Genomic DNA, 23,486 nt, shown 5'->3' with positions numbered 1-23,486 from the left:
AGAATCACTCCCGAAATTGTGAAGGCCGACAGTGGTTAACATACACTCTTAAAGTCAGCATGAAACAGTCAGTATGAATGTTATCTGGATGTACTACATCCGCCATGTTGTCATTATCATGTGACCTACAGTGTCAGTTGTGTCGCTTCACTGTCATTCATAAATCCTCTCATGTGGCCTCATGGGATAGTGAAGTGTCCATCGTATGCACACTTCAGGATCTGCCGGAAGTAGTAGGTAGGCTGCTTGTTTCCTACTTTTTTATAAGTACTTTGAATTCAGACATACTACTTTTGTCACATATTGTTTTTCGCCAACTATTAGTGTTTTTTAATTTTTCAAATTGTAGCCTGTTACGGATTCCAAATTACATGACAGAAAATTGTAGTTGGTAACATAATCCATTACATTACACATTTTTCACACTGATTTGAATAGGATAATCTGTACCATATTGATTTAAAAATACAAAGAGAGACAATATATGCCATTCTTTCAACAACATGAGGTGCATTCAATATTACATTACATCAGGGTTTCCCAAAATGGGGTTCATGATGGAACTGCAGGACTTTTGTGAGTTTAATGAAAGGCTATTAATTAAATCATTAATTTTTTTATTAAAATAAATAATATTAAAATAAAAACAATAAAAATGTAACACTTGATTTAAATATTTTGTAATATTTACAATTAACAATTAACCGACATCAGAAAGCCATGAATTTAAAGGTGCTGTATGTAATTTTATTTTTAATGTACTAAAGCATAAATATATCATAATATGTTTGCAGATATTTAGGAAACACGCTAAGTTCACATACACAGAAAAACAATGCTACAAACAGTTGTTATGTGTGTTCCGGTACGGAGTGTCTGTTTTTGTTTTTGGTCTGTGTGATCAATAGTATTTCAACAATCAATGAATTATGAATAATCTACTGCCATTGTGAGAATAACATGTATTCATGTAATCAATAAAAAAAGTAACTGTAGTCTGATTACGAGTATTTGACGTAGGCATAACCAGGTAACTCTCTCGTGAACGCATACGACAATTATTTATCCGTGCACATCATGTTCCTCATAATCTTGAATTAAAATAACTTCCCCTCCCTCTTGCAGCGACATCTCTTCTCTGATGACGAGGGCGGGGCAACCTGTCAATCACATGAGATCCACCAATAGCGAACCACAACCATCCAATCAATTCCCCCACAGACAAAATCAATCAAGCCCCGCCCACATTTGTTCTTATTTATTCTCACTCGGATATATGACACAATAGAGAAGAAAAGACTATCGCAACTTTAGTTTCATGACGACTTTAAGCACATTATTTCCTGTAAATTCTCATTACTGTAATGCCCAAACTACTGTATACCATAATGTAAAGGAAATAATGATATATTATTTAAACATAAATGTATACATTATGGCTAATTCCCTTAATGTATGCTAAAAACTAAAAAATATATAATGCAACATTTTTACTGTAATTAAATAAAAATAACTTTTTATTTAGTCGGAGGTGCATATATTTAATTTTGAATGCCACAGGAGCTATGTCTACAATTTTATGCAGAGTTGGGGTAATTTCATGATAACAATATGTATCACAATGTGGTTTTTGCTGAAAATTCAATGGGAAAATAATGTATATATGCAATAATATATAAAATAATATACCTTTTTTTTTACATAATTTGCAGCATGCAAACCGAAAAATAGATTTTTGTTTCTGAAATTATTACATCAAGTTATGGTATTATTACACAAGGCAGCGTAAGTTGTTTTTTTTATTTGTATTATTTAACATGGATCTAGATCCAGTAGGAATCCCTGTTTGATTCCATCTAGCCGTTTAAATGTAATTCTAAAGCTGATTTTGTCGTTTCGCTGACGTTTTCCAGCTGTAGCTTGAGCAAAAATGCGTCTGGCCACATGGGAATGTGCTTGCCACAGCTGTGAGAAATAGATACAAATAGCGTCTTATAAGTAAGCATATCACCTCGAAGTGTGTGAGACATACCAGTCTTTTTACCTGTAAACCCTTTTGTCAGGATAAGATTATTTTCTCCTCCCCAGCGGGTTGAAATAGGTGCTCAGACGGCCTGACGAGGATCTCACAGGGGAACGATATTTATTAACCTAATGGAATGAGTGAATAACATTGCTGTAAACCCCAGCGTGTGCTCAGTCGGGTGGCATCGCCAGCTGCAAATAATCCTCTCCAGTTCAGTAGCTGTGCTAATAATCCCCCGGAATAATCTTCAATTAGAAAAGGTGCCGAATTTGTGGCATAAAGTCCCGTGGTTGTGAATTAAAAGGTGTGCGGTTGCCTTTGTGTTTGGCCGAGGCCAGAGAGAGACTACTAAGAAGTGGATTATTCTGGTTGACACCGAGATTTTTGTGTGCCGTTCTGCAGTCTGACTATTGTAGATGAAAAAGAACAAAGTATGTTTGCACGTATCCGTTCTCGCTGTCATTGTTGTACTAATAACATCCACTTTCATCACACAGAGGAAAATCCAGCGCTGCCCCTGTAACTAAAGATTTCTGTTGTTGTCTGTTTCGTCTCGCTAAAGGGAAAGAAGTGCCTTGGAGATGCGAGACAGTCTTTTTGTAGTTCACAATGGCCGGTAAATAAAGCTCAGTGATGCATTACCCAACACACGTTCTGTGATGTTTATCTGAGGGTGACGCAGACACGAGTTTCTTATCAAAGCCTTTCAGTTATTCCATGGACCGTTTGTTACTCGCCTCCTCCTATCATTGCTCTTGTTAAATAAATAAATTTTATTCTGTTGAAATTAATTTTAATCAAGGTGAAGAGTGCCATTTCTGCTCCACTAGAAGCACCAAACAGAATTGCAAACAGAAAAGAAAAGGTTCATCGCATTAAATTTAGTTTGAAGTCTGAAAGTTATATAATTTTCAGTACTTGTTTAGTTTGAAGATGGGTGTGAAGGTTATATAAGGTCTGTGGAGTTTGAGAATTGAGACCTTGTTATAAATTTGTGTGCATTTGCTAGTTGTTAAAGGTGCTGTATGTCATTTTTTCTTTTACTGTACTATCGCATAAATACCATAATACTATACTAAAAATACCATATGTTTGCAGATATTTAGGAAACATGCTGAGTTCACATACTTCTCAGAAAAACAATGCTAGATCCTGTTATTTTACTCTGAAATGTGCAATCCGTATGGGAATGTCTGTTTTTGTTTTGGTCTGTGTGACTCCGCCCAATGCCAATTCACCCAATAGTATTTGCCAGTTGCCGGAAAACACAGCGTACTGTAGCCATGAAAGCCAGCAAACAAACTGGGTCAGAGATCACAGATTCCACCCGACCTAAAAAGCCTCGACATCCATCTAAAAATCTCTATGAATGGGAGAGTATTAAGTAAGGGATAATGTACATCCAGCCGGTTGTTCTCGCAGATTAAACCCTGACAGGGTGATCAGGACGGTCTTGCATCGGCCTGAAGGGGTTTATTCTGAGATAACAACGGGCTGGATGTACTGTACATTATCACAGTACATGTGGATGTATTGCCACATAAGTCAATAATTAGCCAAGAAATATTGGTCTGAGTTGAAATATTTTATAAGGCCTTTAAACGCAAAGCTTCCGCGGAGAAAGCAGTTCCTAGCACGGCAAGTTCAAAATAGACGGACATTTAAGGAATACATTCATTTACCACTTATTACATGGTATTTCACAACATTAATAATTATGGGGATAAGAGATATTGATTTAAAAATAAAAATGTTAAATCGTACCTGTTTGTTATGTTATAATCCATTAAAGTGTACAAAACAATCGCCGCAAAATGGCAGCAGCTGCGTTTGTGTGAAACAAGAGAGTGCTTCCGTGATTCCGGATGACATAATTAAATAACTGTACACAAAATATTGATTTGAGTTTTAATATTTTAATGGCTCACCAAATGCAAAACTTCCACAAGGAAAAAAACAGCCAGCGTAAAAGCGGCGACTTGTGAACCTGTGTTATGGGTTTTTTCCATCCAACATACCGCTGGATGTCGCAATAGACCAATCAGAATCAAGTATTCCAAAGAGCCGTTAAATAAAATGCAGATAAATCAACTCATAAACTTACAGTATGTAATTCTGCCTTCACGTGCTATCGGAATTATCGTATATATGAGTTTCCTAGTTAAAAATTGTACATGAACGCCCTCTCAAGTCGTATTTACCACTGGAAACTCGGGAGTTGGGCAGGCCATACAATTTAAACATGGCAGAGGGGAGAATGATTGCTGCTGTGACTAGTATTCTTTACTCATTTTTTACACAACAGGTACATCACCATGTCTTGTCATTAAAGTAGTGCATATTTACAAATATTAATTATCATTTTAGTGTAGTGTAGGGGAGAGCCAGGGCGATTGAAACACGGGACGGATGAACCATTGAGATTTCCTTGAAAACCGCTCACATCATGTATGTCAATTTTTGTCAGCACGTACAGCACGCAATGCTGACCAGACCCGCGAAAACATTTCTTATTATTAAAGCCGGAAAGCGGTTTTTGAGTGCGGTGAGTGAATTCTTCCGTGTGACACTTTTTTTTGACTGACAAGTATTTATTGTTTCATGTGCCATTGTAATGATAATACGGCAGGTGTATTGGTAATGCAACACACCCTTAAGTGTGCAAGTTTTTTAGTTTAAGTGTAAAACAGGTTTAACTGGCAGGAGGCGCTGTCGGGACGGTTCAAACAAGTGTTCATAATTGTGTTATGTTCATAATAACAGGCTATTCAACTAGCAAACACTCAATATGACTCGAGGAAGAAATTTAAGAAAATGAATTGTAAACTGATTTGTCTGTCTTCGTCAAAATAGCCTATGAGATTACGCAAAATGCGCATAGGCTTATTATCGCCTATTGTTTATTGGGCGACAGAACAAAAATGGTTAATACGAACCTTTAAAATAAATTACAAAATACGTTTAGATGAATAGTTGCCGTTTAAACTGTTATGTTTCATCCGTCCCACCCATGTGTTCCCGCTCATGCGGGACGATTGAAACAAAGCACAACTACCGTTCAAAGTCAATTTTTACTTAAATCATTCTATATTTGTACCGAATAACACATGATACTAAGAGAACACATATGTGAGTTGTTGATCAGAAAAAGAAAAAAATATATCTGAAACCTTATCTTAGAAAACGAGTTTATCTGAAAAGTGTTTCAACTATTCCGGCTCTCCCGTATGTTTTATAAAAATAGACTGCATTTGACTAAAATTCCAGAAATATCAGCAAGCTGTCTACCTAGATAGCACATTGAATGTTTATATGGTTGTCAGTGATTGGGATGCTAAATATCAGTTTGGCTTTAATAAGATGTTCCCAATAAATAGGCAGGAATAAATCTGGTGTTCTCCATGATTCCTGTTCTTCCTGACAACAAACCACTTGAATGCGTCAAGCTCGTAATCACGACTTCAGAAGTGGGAAGTAGGAAATTTCCTATAGCACGTGAAGGCAGCATTAGTCCTCAATCTGGCAAATCGAGTCTGAGGAGGAGTTGGCAGGAGAAACAACTCTCTACAATATTTTTAATTTGGACTGCAGTATCCATTTCAACCGCTAGCTGTCAATATTACATACTGCACCTTTAAAAGAAGAGTTCACTTAAAAATGAAAATTCTGTCATTATTTACTCACCCTCAAATTCTTAAAAACCTGTATAAATTTCTTTCTTCTGCTGAACACAAAGGAAGATATTTTGAAGAATGTCAGTAACCAGACAGTTGATGGACTCCATTGACTTCTATAGTAGGAAAAAAATACTATGAAAGTCAATGGGGTCCATCAACTGTCTGATGACAGAATTTTCATTTTTAAGTGAACTATTCCTTTAAGGTATTGTGAGAAGAAACTATTGATCTGAGTATATATATATGTATATATATATATACATATATCATCAAGGCTGTTTTATGTATGAACAATTAAAGCTACAGGACACAGCTGAAGCTGATCACTTAGAAACACATTTTGAGTCAATTGGCCCAATACTTACATATGCTCACATTAGATTGGGGGGTTAAACATGTACGTGTTGAAACAGCCAATAATAAAATGTGACATGACGTTTGCCTCATATTTGTCTTGACTCCACAGCAAGCCCTGTTCACCTTGAACACTGTTGAAATAAACTTGTAAGGGGTTGGGTGAAAGGGTTAAATCGTTTAGTCATTTTAGAAAATGTAGAGTAGTGGTTAAAGAGCCGGGTTCAAATCGCTGAATTCCCGTCTCACCATTGCACTACATTCAACAGCTGGTTTCTCCAGGAGAACCGTCCCCTGTGGTACACCGACCGAGAGAAATAGCCTCTAGCCTTTTTTTGTTTAATATGACAGTGTGGAACAATGATCCTAATGCGCCTGCTTCTACAACACCTACCCTCCCAATTACACTCACGTATGACATTGTGCACCACGGCGGCGTGTATTCAATCACCTTCTCGTCTTCTGTCTTCACAGACGGTCTCATGAGCGAGGGCGAATTTCTGGAAATCACAGAAATCAAGCGGCATCAAGCAGAGGAATTTGAATGCATCACCAACAACGGTGTGGCGCCGCCAGACACACGCCGTGTCAAGGTCACAGTCAACTGTAAGTCGAGTCGTCACAAACACACATTACATCCTAATGAGATCGTTGAGACTGTTCCAGAACACTCTGTGATGGTGTAATGGAAACATAAATTGAATTGCTGTCGGCCATCTGTAGAGTTAAACTCTATCTTTTAATCATCTCTTCTCATCTCCATGGGGTTGTAAAGAACTTGAGTAAAAGTACTTCATTACTGTTCTTAAAGTGTCATGAAACCCCCTTGTTTTAGCACTGGTTGTTCATACCTTAAAAAGACTCAAGACTCAAGTGGGAGTATAGAGAGTGGAGACAACAATCAATAAAACACAGATCTACAACACACTCATTATACAGGAAATATAATATTAAATATGAGCGGAGAAACAAACGTTAGAGTTGGGGGCACCTTGATGTGTTTTACTCCAAATCTTTTTATTGGTTTTCAGTGACAGTACAGAATATGACACCGTAAAAAACAGTAGAGCATAAAACATTGTCCATTATTAATCCCTTACATACCCTCCCAAATCCAATAACTCAAATGAAAAAAATATAATAAAATAAAATTGTTAAAGTTCCTTTTTTATAGATATATCCTTCTAACAGGTGAAAAGTATGTATCATTGCCTGTTACAGGTGTACAAGGTAAAGCCTTAATTTATTTTAAGAAGGGATCCTGGGTCTTTTAAAAGGATTTAAGTGAACCAGATAGTGAGCATCTTAACCTTTCAAGCCCAATACATTAGAAAATGACCTGGATCCACCTGTCATGTGCTGGAGGGGAAACATGCTTCCACTTCAGAAGGATAGCCCGTCTGGCCAAGATTGTAGTAAAAGCAATGACTTTACGAACTCGGGCCACCAAATCAGGCCTAGGGGATATCAGGCCCCAAATAGGGCTATAAATGGGTCAGGGTCAATATTAGTGTTGAGAGCTTTTGTAAGCGTCTCAAAAACATTGGATCGAAAGGTTACCAGCCACCTTGATGTATTTTTAATGACAAAAATCTTATCATTAGAGACTACTAACAAATATCCTGAACAAATCAAATACTTTTTGATCAATTAGCCTATTCTTTGAAACATCAACAAATCAGCATTATAACTTTGAGCTGTTGCTCTTTAGATCCACCGACAATTACAGATGTAAAGAACATGCCTGCCCAGCTGGGGAAAACTGCAATTCTGCGGTGTGAAGCTATGGCGGTTCCTACCGCGTCCTTTGAATGGTACAGGGATGACCGAAGGTAAGGAAAGAGACGCTGTGAACCATGGGAAGCAGCACATACTGACTTACGTGACAACTCGCTCAACTCTAAAGTGTGATCTTTCTCATTATTTCTTCCTCAGGCCGGTAGAGAGCGATAACACGCTGAAGATTAAAAACGAGAAAACACGTTCCCTGCTGCTCTTCACCAACGTCACAGAAAAACACTTTGGCAACTACACCTGTTTCGCCTCCAACCGCCTCGGGGCTTCTAATGCCAGCATGTTACTCTTCAGTGAGTATGCCATTGCAGACACACTCGCACTCAAACACTCTCCAAACATTCGTAAATCTACAAAGGCATAAAGTCAAGGATAAATAAACACCCTGCAGGAAGTGACTTTCCACTGTACAAAATAAACAAATGTACAATTCTCGCTTCCCGAGGCTAGTTTTCACGTAGAGCTCCTCCGTAGACGGATAATAGCGATGTGTCCATTGATGGTGCTTGAAAGCAAATGGTCTGGTACTGTAAACTCAGCAAAGTGCATCGTTTTCACCCTTTTTAATAATGCATAGCTTGAACAAACTCCTGCTACAGCGTGAAGCATTTAAAAGGGTTTGTGACACTACAGCACAATTCCCATGCATAAGCTCGAAAGTCCTTGTTATGATGTTTGAGGTGATTTTGATTGGAAATAAGTGACAATTTCATTAATTTTCTCTTTTTTAGTCATTGATTAAGCTTGTTTAGCACCAATACATCAAAAACGGTGTGCCTTAGGTGTGAAATTCATGCTTGTATTTTAAAGTGTCTCTAATATTCTATTTTAAAGGTTTCTTCAATAGGTTTACATGCATCGAAGGTCAAAAAACACTTTAACTTTGTCATAATATACATTGCAGCATCAGCTCTTTTCTCACAGTTTCTAAAACGGTTCGATAAAGCATCTGGTCTTTCTAAACTCCTCCTTTCCAAGAGCCTGCTCTGCTCTGATTGGTCAGATGGCCTAGTCTGTCGTGATTGGTCAAGCACTTACAGAGGTCCCTGAGGTCTGGACCGAGGTGTATATAATAAAGGTTGTGAAATAATTGCCTAATATTAACTCTAATTTTGTGCTGCATGGATTTTGCGCAATGCTAAGCAAAATGTTAGAGATGACCCGCGCATTAAAGTAGGAGGGTTTTATGTTCACAGAAGCTGCTGATCACGAATTAGTACATGGTCATAAAGTGTGAGATAAACTCAACATGTAATATTTGTCAGCTGTTTTGCAATCGAAATATTAAACGACCAACAGAAATATTTAGGGGTGCAAACTAATAAACTTTTGTTTAATTTAGCTGTTTTTAATTGAAAATATAGGCTATAATTAACGGGATTCATTGCAATAGGTGTCAGTGTGACAAGACAAGAAAGATTAACAAAGCCATTTTCATCAGGCATAAGTTTAACTCTTTCACCGCCAGCGTTTTTGAAAAAAGTTGCCAGCTTGCTCCAGCATTTTTGGATCATTTTCACAAAAGTGTCATGGCCCCCAATATATTTTGTTGTATGAATATCTGAAATTTATTAAATATATCAAAAGAAAGAACAGAGCCATTTAATTCTAGCTTTTATCAACACTTGAATGTGGGTAAGTTTCATAAAAAAAGCAACATTTTGAGCAAAAATCTGTGAAAATTGCATTTTTGTCAAAAGACTTCATCCAGATCGTATTCAGAACGATGATCAAAACATAAATGGAGTAGATCGTGTCCATCAACACCCCTAAAGCTTCACAGTCCCAGCTCATACTGGGTCGACATTTCATTCAGAAACATTAGACAGTTTTGATTTATATGCTGTTTAATGTTGAGTGCCCCCTACTGTATAACAGTGAAAACACGGAAAGCCAGAAAATTCTGTCAATGGTGGGTAAAGAGTTAATAATGAGAGTGAATGCGCACTCCGAAACAAGCCCAACAAGTGAAGGAGATGCTCTGAATGAAAATGCACATAACATTCACTTTAGATGGCTTTTATGGAACAACAGAAATGCAGCTGTTACTCAGTAAACAAAGCAGCTCAGCTAATTTCTGTTTCTGAACAGCATTTAAATATTTCAAACAGCCAAGCATGTCCCCAAACCCCGCTAGCAAAATCTATATTGTGACCTCTGTAATTATAAACCCTACGTATGGCCTTGTTTACAGCATGTGTCAGAATAACTCACATTAGCATATCTGACCCATACAGAAATGTGATATATGTCAATATATGTAAATTACATATATAATGCCTGTATGAGAATATATGCAAAATTCATATATATAAAACACATAGACGTATATGAAACATATATAGCAAAAATTGCTATTTTCATGTAAGGGCCATATATTTTCCAGTATATGCACATACATGTTAAATATATGTAAGACGCATATTATGTATATATGCATATATGTACTTATTTCAATGCATCAGTATCACATGCATGTATGTTTACATTCATTTATTAAATATGTTGGAAACAAATATGTATGTCACATATTTATACTTATATACTTAAACCAATACTCTACTGTAATATATGCAGATATATGGTATCATATATGGATGAACTCAAATATTTTCTTCACATGTTTGGACACGTAAATGTTCATATATGTTGCAGGCATATATTGTGTTCTCAGATAAGTCAAATATATGTATAGATATATGTCATGCTATTTAAAATATAGGTACATATATGGCCATATATTACATTTTTGTATGGGGAGTTTCAGCTCTTTCTCAGCACTTGATTCACAGTGATACGAACAGTAACAATTGGTTTTTACCGTATCAATCTCATCCTTTGTTAGTGCCTCAAAGTGGATTTGCAGTAAACAGCGTCTTCTCGACATTGACATGAACAACTCAAACCAAACTCTTCCAGTCTCAGCTACGACTTGTTTGCAGGTTCAGCAGAAAGTGAGACTGGAATTGCTGACGACTCATTTCAGGCTGTTCAAAATCGATCCTTTCTTTTAGGAGACAAAAACTCCATTTATCTGCACTTTGATTTTTAAAACTTTGCAGACCTTTTACATTCACAAACAGCTGTATTACACACTGCATGAAAGGGAATATCCGAAAATGGGGCAATAATGCATAATGGGGCAATTTAATATTGTCATGCTACCACAGAGAATTGTGGGAAATGTAGTTTTGTCACACATTAAGGTCAGTTTTATCGTTATAATTCAGCTCGCAAAATGCGTACATAAATTGCACAGCCAACAATTTAAAATGAACTATGACGATTCTAACAAAACTTTGTTGAAGTTTGTAGTGCCCGAAGTGTTTGTTAACTGAATTAAAGTTTTGTTACAGCAAATTGCCTTTAACCTCATTTTGAAGGCTTAATAAATTACAGCATTTTGTCCACTGCAGGACATCAGTGTCTTGAGTAATAGAGGATTCATATAAAACATGCACTGTTGTGGAAAATGTGCTTTGAGCGTTTACCGAAAGCTTTCATTGTCTGACTGTAAATAGTCTTATACTGTAGCTCTGCTTTATTGAAGACAAACCTCAGGGATTTTTAAAAACCCAGGGCTGAATGAAACAACAAGGACACAATAACAAATAATAACAACTCTAGTGATTTCCTTGTACTAAAGATTTTTCTCATCAGTTTTCTAAATTATATATGTATATATATATATATATATATATATATATATATATATATATATATTATTTTTCCCATCAGGTTGTAAAGAATATTTCATAAAATGAATATTTCATTAATTTAAGCCTCTTTCTTTGCTGAGGATAATTCACCGCAGCGGTTTACTTGTTTTCTGTAGCAGTTACCTCCTGATTCCTCTCACATACTTAATGATGAAATGTTTTCAAACGGTAGTGTAAATCTATAGCACAAATGAACTGCACAGAACATAAACAACCAATTAGCGAGGCAAGTATTTCAGTTCTGCCATTGCAATCATTGCATAAATGATTAGCATTAGTGTTTCACGTAGTGCTGTATGATTTCCATTCAGACGTTGTCGTATACTTATACCTCATTACTTTGTTAAATCTGCTTTATGAGATGCTAAAATGCTTTTGCCAATTCTAGTAATAAAGGTTTCCAATTAAACAAATCTTTCTCTGTTCTCCCAGAAACATACTTTATCATTTCACAAAATTCAGCAAGTAGCCACTAGCCAGTAAGTTGCTTAATGGCCATCTTAAAATATTTAAGTAGCTCAACAAGCTCCTCTGTTGATGCATTTCTTATTTAAAAAAAGGCTTTTAAAGTCTCCCGTTATCCATCTCTAGGTTCTGGTGATAAATGATGTTTCAGCTCTTCCTGAGAAACAGCTAGCTTCACTCAATTTTAGGGTCACACTTTCTAGCCCTAAAGGATAACCTATAAAGGCGATGTTAAACACAAAAACAAAAGCAGCACCAAGTCAACTCCTGTATGTAATAACTTATCGTCAGCGTCTGACACTGTTCTGGACCCAGCAGGCGGCAGATCTCTCAGTGGAAAAGTTTGCTGGTGTTAGAAGATTCAATGCAGAGCAAAACCGAGAGAGGAGGAGGAACGGGTCACGGCAATACCTTGGGATGGAGCCAAAACATCGTTGTATTGAGTGATTGAGCATATACACAGAAACACCTTACATTTGTTCCAATGTTGTTTTTCACGCACGGCTGCTTCTGATTTAAGCATAAATTAATGGACAAAACTTTCAAACCTCCAGTGTTTTTTTTTGTTTGTTTGTTTTTGCAAAGCTATTAGGGCTGTGTTATATTTTTTCATTATAGTGCTATATATCTCAGTCCATCTCAGTATATCCCAGTCTAACAGTGGTTACTATCAACGGCTGCAACCAGATTTCTGAGGAGGCAGGTTCAGAAAAAGTGAGTGACATGCAAAACACCTGCAGGAAGACTTGGTGTCAACAGGCACTGAGGCACTTGCGTACTAAACGCATGCCAGAACTCCGAGACGTACACCACTACTGACCCAAAAGCACAAGAAAAGTGCTCAAAATCATAACCCACAGAAGTTTTGGGATTCTGTTCTGTGGAGAAAACCTATGGACCAGAAGAAGAATGAAGCATTAGTAGTAGAGAACTGTCTAAAGTTAAAGGATTAGATCACTTTTAAAAAAAAACTTTTGCTGATAATTTACTCACCCCCATGTCATCCAAGATGTCCATGTCTTTCTTTCTTCAGTCGAAAAGAAATTAAGGTTTTTGATGAAAGCATTCCAGGATTTTCCTCCATATAATGGACTTCAATGGGACCCAAACGATTCAAGGACCAAATGACAGTTTCAGTGCAGCTTCAAAGGGCTTTAAACGACACCAGACGATGAATAAGGGTCTTATCTAGCGAAACGATCAGTCATTTCAAAAATAAATAAAAAAGTTTCATAAGCACAAATGCTCGCCTTGCTCTGTTCTGTGATGCACGTTCGTGACGTCACGTAATACGCAATTACGTTGAAAAGATCATGTCACGAACACGCATCACAGAACAGAGCAAGGAAGACATGGGGGTGAGTAAATTATCAGCAAAAGTTTTTTTTTAAAGTGTACTAATCCTTTAAGCATGTTTTGGCTCATGATGCTTTATATCCTCTGGCACTGGAAACCTGCAGCGTGTGGAAGACAAGATGGATTCATTGAAGTATCAGGAAATCCTAGGAGAAAACGTCATGCCGTCAGTTCAGAAGAAGTCCTGGAAGATTGTACAGTGGCCATCACAGTCACCTGACTTGAACCCCATCTACCTAATTCCTCATTTACTGTACTTACACTTTCATCTACCTACTGTTGTTTTGTCCGCTGTCTTTGTCCATTGCCTTTATTGTTGCTTGTTTATTGTTGTTATAGCATCCTTGAGCCCTGGAAAGGTGCTATTTAAATAAAACGTATTATTAACCCCATAGAAAATCTCTGGTAGGATATTACTGAAGAAGAATATTACTGAACTAGAGGCGTTGCTCGTGAGGAATGGGTTAAGATTAATCAGAAACACTGCCAGGAGATGCTTGCCATGAAGAGGTTGAATCATTTCGAGACTGCAGAAATATTAAAAGTTGCATTTTCAGTTGAATTTGGGGAAACCACTTCAACTACTTTTGTTTGATTTGTCGATTGCAAACGGCTGAAAGTCTGTACATTTTCCCAATAAACCTGATTTGCAATTGGGGTTAAATAATTTTGATTACAACTGTATATTGTCCAATTAGAGGGATTAATTGTTTATAGATTGGCTGTACATTATTGCTTCGATAATATTACATTATCCTTCGCACAACCAGTATTAGTAAAACTACCACACAGCATCATTATGATCCATATCCATGTCATCTGTTTTTTGCCGTTTCTTCCCTCCTTTTCCATTCCACCCTTCTTGTTCATTCTCCAGCCCATTATGTGAGAGCGCTGCTCTCCTCTCCTCTCGTTTGTTCCCGCTCTGTTGTCCTGTTACCCCAGGAAGTCATCAGCAGATTCTCTCCCTCCATTCTCCACATTTCAGTCCCCAGTGAGTGATTCCTGTTCTGTTCATGCCGTTTCCCCCCTCATGCTTTACCATTGTAAGCAAGTCCTCCATCCCTCCCTTCACCGTCTCATTCTGTCTCCCATTATCTCCACGAGTTCTTCCCGTGATGAGTCTCCTGTCGTCAGTTACATACGTCTCCTCTCCACATCAGCGTCTGGCCTTGACTCTCACTTTTCCATCAAACTTGCTGCAACCTTTATCTTCATCCTTAAGAGAATAAACATCTATCCCACCTCTGTCTGTCTTAGGAATAGATCATGTGGAAATGAAAATCCTGCAATTATTTATTCATCCTCATGTCGTTCCAAACACGTATGCTGTTATTTTCTCCTATAATTTCTTTCATTTATTTTTCTGTCTTCTGTTTGGGAATAATACTGTCTAACGTACTTCAACTCTGAATGCTTTCATAAATATGTTGTTTTGGCTCAAATATCAATTCAAGTTTAAATTTGTCATGATTGTAATGCTGTGGTGTACTCAGGAACAGGGGGAAGACTCAGAAGATGAAATCCAAACAACACTTTAATAGTAACACTCAAGAATCAGGGAAACTCAGGTTAACACGGTGTCGGTATTACGGTGACCAGACGAGGAGTGCAGGAGAAGGAACAACTTTAGTGAACATAACGAGGATTAATTACTAAACACAGCTGAGGCACATGAACTAATAATGATGGTAAACAAGGAGACGGATGAGTAGCGGGAAACTGAACAAAGAAATGGCAGATGAAAACTCACTGAAAGTCCATGAACAAAACTAAACTGGACGTGACATTTTAAAGTGAATATCAGTCAAACAAACTAAAATAATGAATCTGCAGTGCTGTTAAAAATAAGCCATATACACAACTCTATTGTTTATTCTAAAAAAAAAAAATATATATATATATATATATATATATATATATATATATATATATATATATATTTAATTCATTATAATTGTTATTGTATTTTATTTCTTGCGTTTCATTTTTTTATTTTTAATATTTGATTTATTTGTGTAAATATTTGACATTTTAATAAAATAATTTTAAGTTATTTTAATTGGATTTATACTTATAATGTAAGATTTAAATGCACTATATATAGATATAATATACAGATTTATTAAGCCTTCAAAATGAGGTTAAAGTCAAAAATTTGCGATCCTTTCAACCTGCATAATATTACTCATTTTCTAGTTTAAAGGGCTTGTGACAGCCAATCACAAGATTGTGATTGTGTAATCAGCCAAACGGGGAAAGTTGTTTTAGAAGTGGAGCAAATTATTATTTAATAAAAATAATGAAATATCAAATATAATTTTGATTGAACATTGATGAAAATGTTTTAATGTATTGAGCATGCAACAGTGCAATCAATACATGCACTCACTAAGACTTTTTTTTATTTAATTTTTTTTTAAGAAATGTGCATTTTGCTGATGATTTCATATTGACTTTACCAGCGACCACCTTTGTCTCTATGGTTTTCCGTGTTCACGTCTGCTTCTCTGCTCTTGCAGGGCCCGGGGCGGTGTACGGCGGAGGGGTGTCTCTGAACGGACGTTTATCAGGAGTCGGTCTGTGGTTCTGCCTCTCCATCTCTGTTCTGATGAAGGTCTAAAACTTTCCCGCTTTGGAAGGAGTCTTTAAATACGAACCCATCACTGTGAACAAAAAGAAATTATGCATTAATCCAGGAGCCATCGCTACATCACTCGGCCATTCCTTTCTCTTCCTATTTCCATTCACGCCCGGTCGCATATCACGCTTCATTTCCCCCAACGACGGTCACCTTTTAACGTCCAAACCTGCTATGTGATGCAAATGATGTGAACGACAAGATAACGGTTCTGTGTTTCTTGATGTGCGTGCTGGACATGCTGGTCGTAACGTGACGGTGTTGACGACGATGGTTGCGATGTTCGGGTGACCCTCTCGGAGCTGTTTCACCAGCGGGCCCGTCGGCCGCTGACCCTCTGATCCGAACGCAGAGATCTGAGCTGAACGCCGGTGCATTCTGACATGCGTAGCTACTATGACTGATGTCAAACCACGTGTTTTTCTTTCTAGCGAGGGTTAGCAGGAGTGCCGTGTCATCTCGGCCCCTCGTTTGCGTTCGTTTGGGCTCTCGACCCAAAGCGAGCATCTGACCCGCGTCCAGCCCTCATATTGTCCTCAGTCTGTCCATCACTCAGATCGTCCTCAGTGTAAATATGTATGCAGTAGAGGCAACTCATTTCACCGTTTCCCATCAGCCTCTCTGTTTCAGCCTTTTGGCTTGGACGATATTGCTGCCTTTAAGTCACGTTGAAATGATCGTATTTACGAGATGACCATGCATTCGCCACCAAAATGTCATTATTAGAGGAGATTCATTGGTGTTGATCGTGATAAGTTTAGTTTTTAACTCACATTTAGAAAAGTGCTCCTCGTGTTTGTTGCACAAGTGCTTAAACGTCTTGTGTTTGACGGGAAGTTAAAACATTTAAATACTTTAAATTGCTTTTCAAAATGAGGTTTGAGATTGTAAAGTTATATATATTATGTTGGAAATGAAAAGTGAGAACACTTTCTGGTAGTCGAACTTTAGTTAATAAAATGAAAATTACAGCTGTAGACTTCATTCATGTACTAAAAACATTTGCAAACATGGCTTTCAAAAGTGAGAAACGCGAGGCAAAGAGTGAAAGACATATGAAGTTGCGCAATATGTTTCAAAATAGCGTGAATGCATCATAATTAGTACAAACTCGTAAGTAGGAACTTTCCACAAGGACTTGAAGGCAGCAGAAGTTTCTGGCGTCTCTTGCCCTGAAACAGTTCATCGACTTCTTGTTGCTTGTGGATAGCATGTACCGGTTAGAAATGTCCCTCTTGTGACCTCACTTCCTGCACCGACCCCGTTTTAACCCCCTGCACTGTGTACATTTTAATCTGCAAGGTTAACTGCTATTCATTTTTGGTGTTAATAATGATGATGACGATGATAATAATGATGATGACAATGTTAAGTATTTGAATAAATATGATAGTAATTCCATGTGAGAAAAAAAAAATGTCAGAGCTGATCACAAGCCATGTGTGTGAAAATATTTTGTACTTAAAATCACTGAATTCATCAAACAGCAAAAAAGAACAAAAAAACTTTTTGAAGTATTGTGCTCTGTTTTACCATGATTAACTTTTTTAAAATGGAAGTAATTTGACCAAGTCCGTTAAAGAGAGCAATCAGTGAAATGTGAGGGCGCTTGCACGCTAGATGAATCAGAAGATCTGTTTTGAGCATGAGAAAATGGCCGTGGTACCACAAATATACAGTACGAAGTATACGATATACGAAGTAGAGTGTTACTTGTCCAATCCATCGCATTTGTCCTCTGTCTTTTCCATTGAACTCAATGCATTTGCATTGAAAACTCTAGCGTGTAGGCGCCCTAATATCATTTAAAAATGTGTACTGTATGTATTGCGATTTTTTTTTCATGCTGTTGATGATTGTAATGTATGATATATTATGCCGTAATGATGTAATGCTCATGTCTGCCTCGATGACATAACCAAAAGCCTCAGAATCCTGCGGTTACACATCAATATGTTGTTGCAATGCTGCGTTCCATTCAAAGACGATTGTCGGATATTCCTATGTGACGTCTCCATAAATGCATGCATTAGTTCATGCGTTATGCTATGGAAATGACATGGGTATAGGCTAATGAAGCAGTGCTATCATTAGCGTTACTCTCGCAGCCAAATTGCGATGCTATGCAATGCTAGCATTTGTTCTGTAGGTGTGCAGGTTACGGACAGGATCATAGTGTTTTATGCACATTTGCTTAACATTTTATTCATCACAGTGTGTTTTATTTATCCTGCATATCAGCGTGTGAATTTCTGCACCAATTGCAATTCTGACTTCATGTTGCATTCGATTGCACTCTTCCAAGTTGAATGGAACGCAGTATTAGATTCTGTTCGCTGCCTCTTTTTTTCGCTTCAGAATCAGATTAGCGGGAGATAAAGATGTAATTAGCAAGCGACTGTGAGTCGCTAAGCAAGCGGACCGTCGTTTTCTCTCCGTCCCCCATCTGGTGAACGGCAGAGCTCATAAATCAAGCTCAGTCCAGGCGCTGACAGAATCCTCTTCAAGGACAGCTGTGCCTTTGAGTCTGGACCCCGATGTGGAGTCCGATCCCCTACAGGATAATTAACCGCCACTTAAGAGCACACGGCGAAGAGGCTTTGACGTAAAGCAGCGGTGCGTGACTTAACGCATGCTTTATGCAACCCTTCACAATGACCCTGCATGAGCGCTAACCATTCAGTTTGCAATGTTAATGCTGTATATACTATAATAGGATGATGTTGCGTTCCCTGAATATGTGCACCATTATTGCATTTCAGCCAGCAATAACCCCTGAATAAAACCGAAACCCATTTAAAGTTCAATTGACGGCCACTACGCCATTATTAATGAACGCTGAAGACTGTGCATTCTTACACTAATTGAAGAATTTGCACACTACTTAGTAAAGTACACAGTGGCCGCAAAATAGTATTTGGACACTTAAACAACACTTGATTGATTAGATCATACATTATAAATAGTCCATCAAACCATTTGTTTTTACGAAATAAAGTACAAACACACTTTAAAGTACTTCTCAAAATGAAGTTTGAAAGATTACAAGGTATACAACAATAAAAATAGTGTTGGAAAGTAACAATTGGACACTTTCTGGTTATCAAACATTAAGTTAATAGAATAAACTACAGCTGAAGATATTAATCTAGTAAAAATCATAGCAAAAATTACTTAAAAAAGCAAGACACTTAATGCAATTGACATTCAGACATTTAATTGTGACTTAAATGTCAAAATACTTTCCCGCCACTGTACAAGGGTTCAATATCAAGCACAAAAGCCGCTGATTTTTCTCATCTCGTAAACTTTCTATCCCGCTATCACTCCGCTTCACACTTTTCCTATCATACTCCTGTTCGCATCGACCTCGAGGTCCGCCGATCCATCTCTGTGTACATGTATTCTCCTCAAATATAAGTAAACAAAAGAGAAAAAAAAGTATGAATTGTCGTTTCACATTCTCGTGTGGGTATAACGCATGTAAATGTCTGTTTTGGGTGGTTTATATGGGTGTGTGGTGGTTATCGTGATGGAGCACTGCTGGTGTATGTCTCGGCCTGGGATCATTTCCCCTCGTGATTCCCGTGCTGAGCTGCAGAGATTGGGATTGAGAGGGGACTGAGGTAGAGGTCTGGCCTGGAGGACGGATGGGAACAGGTCGGATCGGACAGGGAAACCTGCAAAATGCTCTACAGAAGCGGCATGTCAAAGGCATCGAGGCACATGCACACTCAAGTGTTTGTGTAACACCGCGTGAAACTACAGCTGCAAAATATATTTTAACTAAATTATAAACTTGTAAATGCATTTTCTGTCCAGTTCCCAAATATTTAATCCGTCCCTAATTTACAAATGGCTTACTTATAGTTGTCTGAGCATATTAAACTGAGATGGATTTTTATTGGCTGTCAATGTTAGCTGGAAAATAATCTTTCTGAAAGTAATTCCAACGATTTTTTTAATGATATAGTTGTGCTATTCTTTTATATTTAGAACAATTTATATCTTTATGGTTATTGTTATAGTCAATTCGGAGGCCTGTTTCAAAGGAACAGTTGGATGTCCACCATCATTCAGTCAAACGATTCATTAAAAAATAATTAAATTAGTTACGAAACATGGTTCTGTGGATTAGTTTAGAACAACTAAAATGAAAGACCTAAAACCTAACATTAACTACTGTTGTTATGAAATCAATAGGCTATCGCATTTGCAATTGTGCTGGTGATATTTAGGAAAACAGCAGTCTATGGCCTGTTATAAATATTAATGACAAGAGCTCATACAAGACCCATATATCTTTTTTTAAATATCAGCATTTTTGCCCGTAGCCCCCATTAATTTCCGTGATGACGGCTCTTGTTCGAGTGCAAGCGGACGCCTCTTCTGTTGTGAGGCCCATTTCAAGTGAAACGATTGAAACATAGCAAAGGCCACTGGTTATAGTTATCGTCCTTGGTGTGACCAAGCCTTAACTCTCTGAAGTTCGTTCTAGATCATTGCATGTGATGTTATGGGGATTTGGAAGGAAGTCTGCAACTGGTTTACTTTGAGGTACTTTCATACAAAACTCATTGACTGGACAGTAAAAGTCATCATGTTTTTCATCTGCTGCTCATGTCTATAGATCTAACAGTGAACTTTTTCCTGATTAGTCCTCAATACTGCACATTGTTGCCTAATTATCATTTGTCATAGTGTGAATTAATACTGAATGTTAAAACTGCTTCATTGGGCCACAAGATGGCAGTGCCAAATAACCCTGCATGATGCATTTAGTAAAAGTAGTAGTAGTAATGGGAATAGTAGTATTATAGTATAGTAAACTGGGGTTTAGCTGGTCAGCAAGGTGGTCTCCCAACCTGACCAGCTGACAAGTTCCCATAACCTCTTTAAAACCATCAAACTAGACCACCCTGACATGTAAAACCAGCTCTGTGACCACTTTAGCCTGGTTTAAAATGTTTCTCGAAGTATTGCGTGTGCTTTTGTTTTTGTTGCACTAGCCAGTGTTACATAAATAACCAAAATATGTACAGAGAGCTTTTGAAAAACTGTAAGTCAGTGCCTACTGATACTGTGTATCTGGAGACAACATATTGAGACAGTTTGCATGTAGAAATAGATAATAGAACGGGCAAATGTTAGATAGTCCCGCCGTTGGTAGTCAAATTTAGATGAAAAAGATCAATTGTGAGAATATAAGCGGGCAGATGCTTGTTATGGGTACTATGTATCACTAATATCACACAATTGTTCTCTTTACAAATGCAATTTAAAACGGCTTTCGGCCAGAAACAAATGCAGATGTGAATGTTTGGTGCTATTCGGGTTCTTGGCTATAAACGTCAAACGGTTTACTAACTTTCTCAATAAGATTGCTCCATCATGAAAGAGAAAACTGACCGTATGATATTGTGTCGCATAGATGTTGCGTTTTGAAGATGTCTGTGTCTGTGTGAACGTGTCAGGATTGACGTTCTTGGCCATTGTGTCACATCTTGCTGGTTTTCAGCATCTTGTGTGATTAGCGTTGCATTTTGAAGTCAATAGCTGAAAATAATTATACATTTTTAAAAACACATCTTTAGAGAGATATTTTAGTCAAAGAAGTCAAACGCAGGCATTTTGGCTAAAGGAACTAAAAAAAATATGTAGGCCTAAATTTAAGATTTATGTATCTGAATTGCATATAAAATGTACATTTATTTGGATTACAGAATTTTAATATATTAACTTAATGTGATTTATATGTGTCAGTCATACACGAATGAAACAAGTATGATTTCACGTAAGATGATAGAACTAATAACCTGAATGCATTTAAATACACAATAACCAGGTTTATATAGTTTTCATCAATAAATCCATTTCTTTCAATCTCATACATTTTAAGTGAATATTGCTTGTTCCACTAGTCATATTTTAACCATGTTCATACGCTTTAACTGAATATGTAATTGTTTTCACAGTCAACATATTTACGCTGATTGTAAGCAATCTGCCTTTTGACATTATTTAAATCAAATCAAATAGATACACATAATAAACACCATGATTTTTTTTGAGTGTACAAATCTTTCCTGTTTAATTTATGTATGACTGACACACGTACATCACATTCAGTTTAGTTGCAATCCAAATCCATAAATCTCAAATTTAGGCCTAAATATTTTTTTTGTGTAAATTTGATAATGCATGACAATATGATGCTTGTACATAGATAGATAGATAGATAGATAGATAGATAGATAGATAGATAGATAGATAGATAGATAGATAGATAGATAGATAGATAGATAGATAGATAGATAGATAGATAGATAGATAGATAGATAGATAGATAGATAGATAGATAGACAGATAGAAGTTGATGACAGAGTTCATTGTAATGTAAAAGAGGGATATGGTGATGTAATGTAAAAAAGTGGTGATGGCGCAGTGGATAAGACACATGCCTGTGGTGTGAGAGACCCGGGTTCGAATCCACTGTGAGACACCAATGTGTCCCTGAGCAAGACACTTAACCCCGAGTTGCCCCAGAGGCGTGCGACCTCTGAAACATAGCAATTGTAAGTCGCTTTGGATAAAATCGTCAGCTAAATGAATAAATGTAAATGTAAACGGATATACAAGAAACAGATGGTTTTATGTCAATCATTTGCACATGTTTGAATAAGAATTCACTAATTACTAATGTGCATAATTAGGACTAATTAAGTTGTCAGCACAGCACAGGCGTTAAGAAGACGTGACAGGGCCAGTTTCTCCAGAGTCAGCGGGTGATCGACCCTCCGCTGCGCTTTTCAATAAGCGCTTGATTCTGAGCCTCGCCGAATGTCAACAACACATGCTGTTTTTGAGCAGAGTGTGACGTCTGCGCTGTCAGTCACGCGGTGAACACACACCATTAGCCCGTGTCACTTTCAACTGGTTTCTAAAGGAGTTACTGGCCTTTCCAGCCAGTCGGACGTCCTTTCCCTGATCCGAGCGTCCCGTCGCGCCGTGTCCTCCAGACCTCCACCTCAGTGACTCTGTAATATAGATGTGTGTGTGTGTGTGTGTGTGTGTGTGAGAGAGAGAGAGAGAGAGAGAGAGAGAGAGAGAGAGAGAGAGACAGTGTGTGTGTCTGTACATTCTCTGGCCTTCTTACGGGCAGGCATGCTGGGTCGTGATTCTGTTTCAGACAAATGGATTTTATCCCCTCTGTAATTGTCAACTGTCTTCAAGAAATCAACTGAAGAACTGCGGAAAATAACAGAACGTTGTCTTCCACAACGACACATTCTGTGCTGTGATGTAACGTTTCTTTCAACGTCATTTGTTTTACAGTTTTCCCTGTCCTTTGTTTTTAGGTGTGTGTAATTTTTTTTAATCCACAAAGAGGAAAAAAAAAGTCAAGAAATAAAAATGGAAGGTGAAAAATAAAACTGAATTTTGTTTTTAACATA

The 23,486-nt window shown here is 37.5% G+C and overlaps 1 protein-coding gene across 2 annotated transcripts in view; it reads left to right on the top strand.

Annotated features, from left to right (window-relative positions):
- iglon5 (IgLON family member 5) overlaps positions 1-23,486 on the top strand; it is a 212,197-nt gene extending 188,711 nt beyond the window's left edge. For both annotated transcript variants that reach the window (XM_077221624.1, XM_077221625.1), the window contains exons 5-8: positions 6,532-6,663; positions 7,769-7,889; positions 7,993-8,144; positions 15,914-23,486. In XM_077221624.1, the coding sequence (XP_077077739.1) occupies positions 6,532-6,663; positions 7,769-7,889; positions 7,993-8,144; positions 15,914-16,014 (506 nt within the window). In that variant the 3' untranslated portion in view covers positions 16,015-23,486. The remainder of the gene's footprint in view (positions 1-6,531; positions 6,664-7,768; positions 7,890-7,992; positions 8,145-15,913) is intronic.

Source organism: Siphateles boraxobius, unplaced genomic scaffold (genome assembly GCF_051911475.1).
Source record: "Siphateles boraxobius isolate OS27281-9 unplaced genomic scaffold, OSU_SipBor_1 84, whole genome shotgun sequence".
Lineage (NCBI taxonomy): Eukaryota > Metazoa > Chordata > Actinopteri > Cypriniformes > Leuciscidae > Siphateles > Siphateles boraxobius.
The sequence above is the reverse complement of the archived record's forward strand: the minus strand, read 5'-3'. Positions and strand labels throughout refer to the sequence as shown.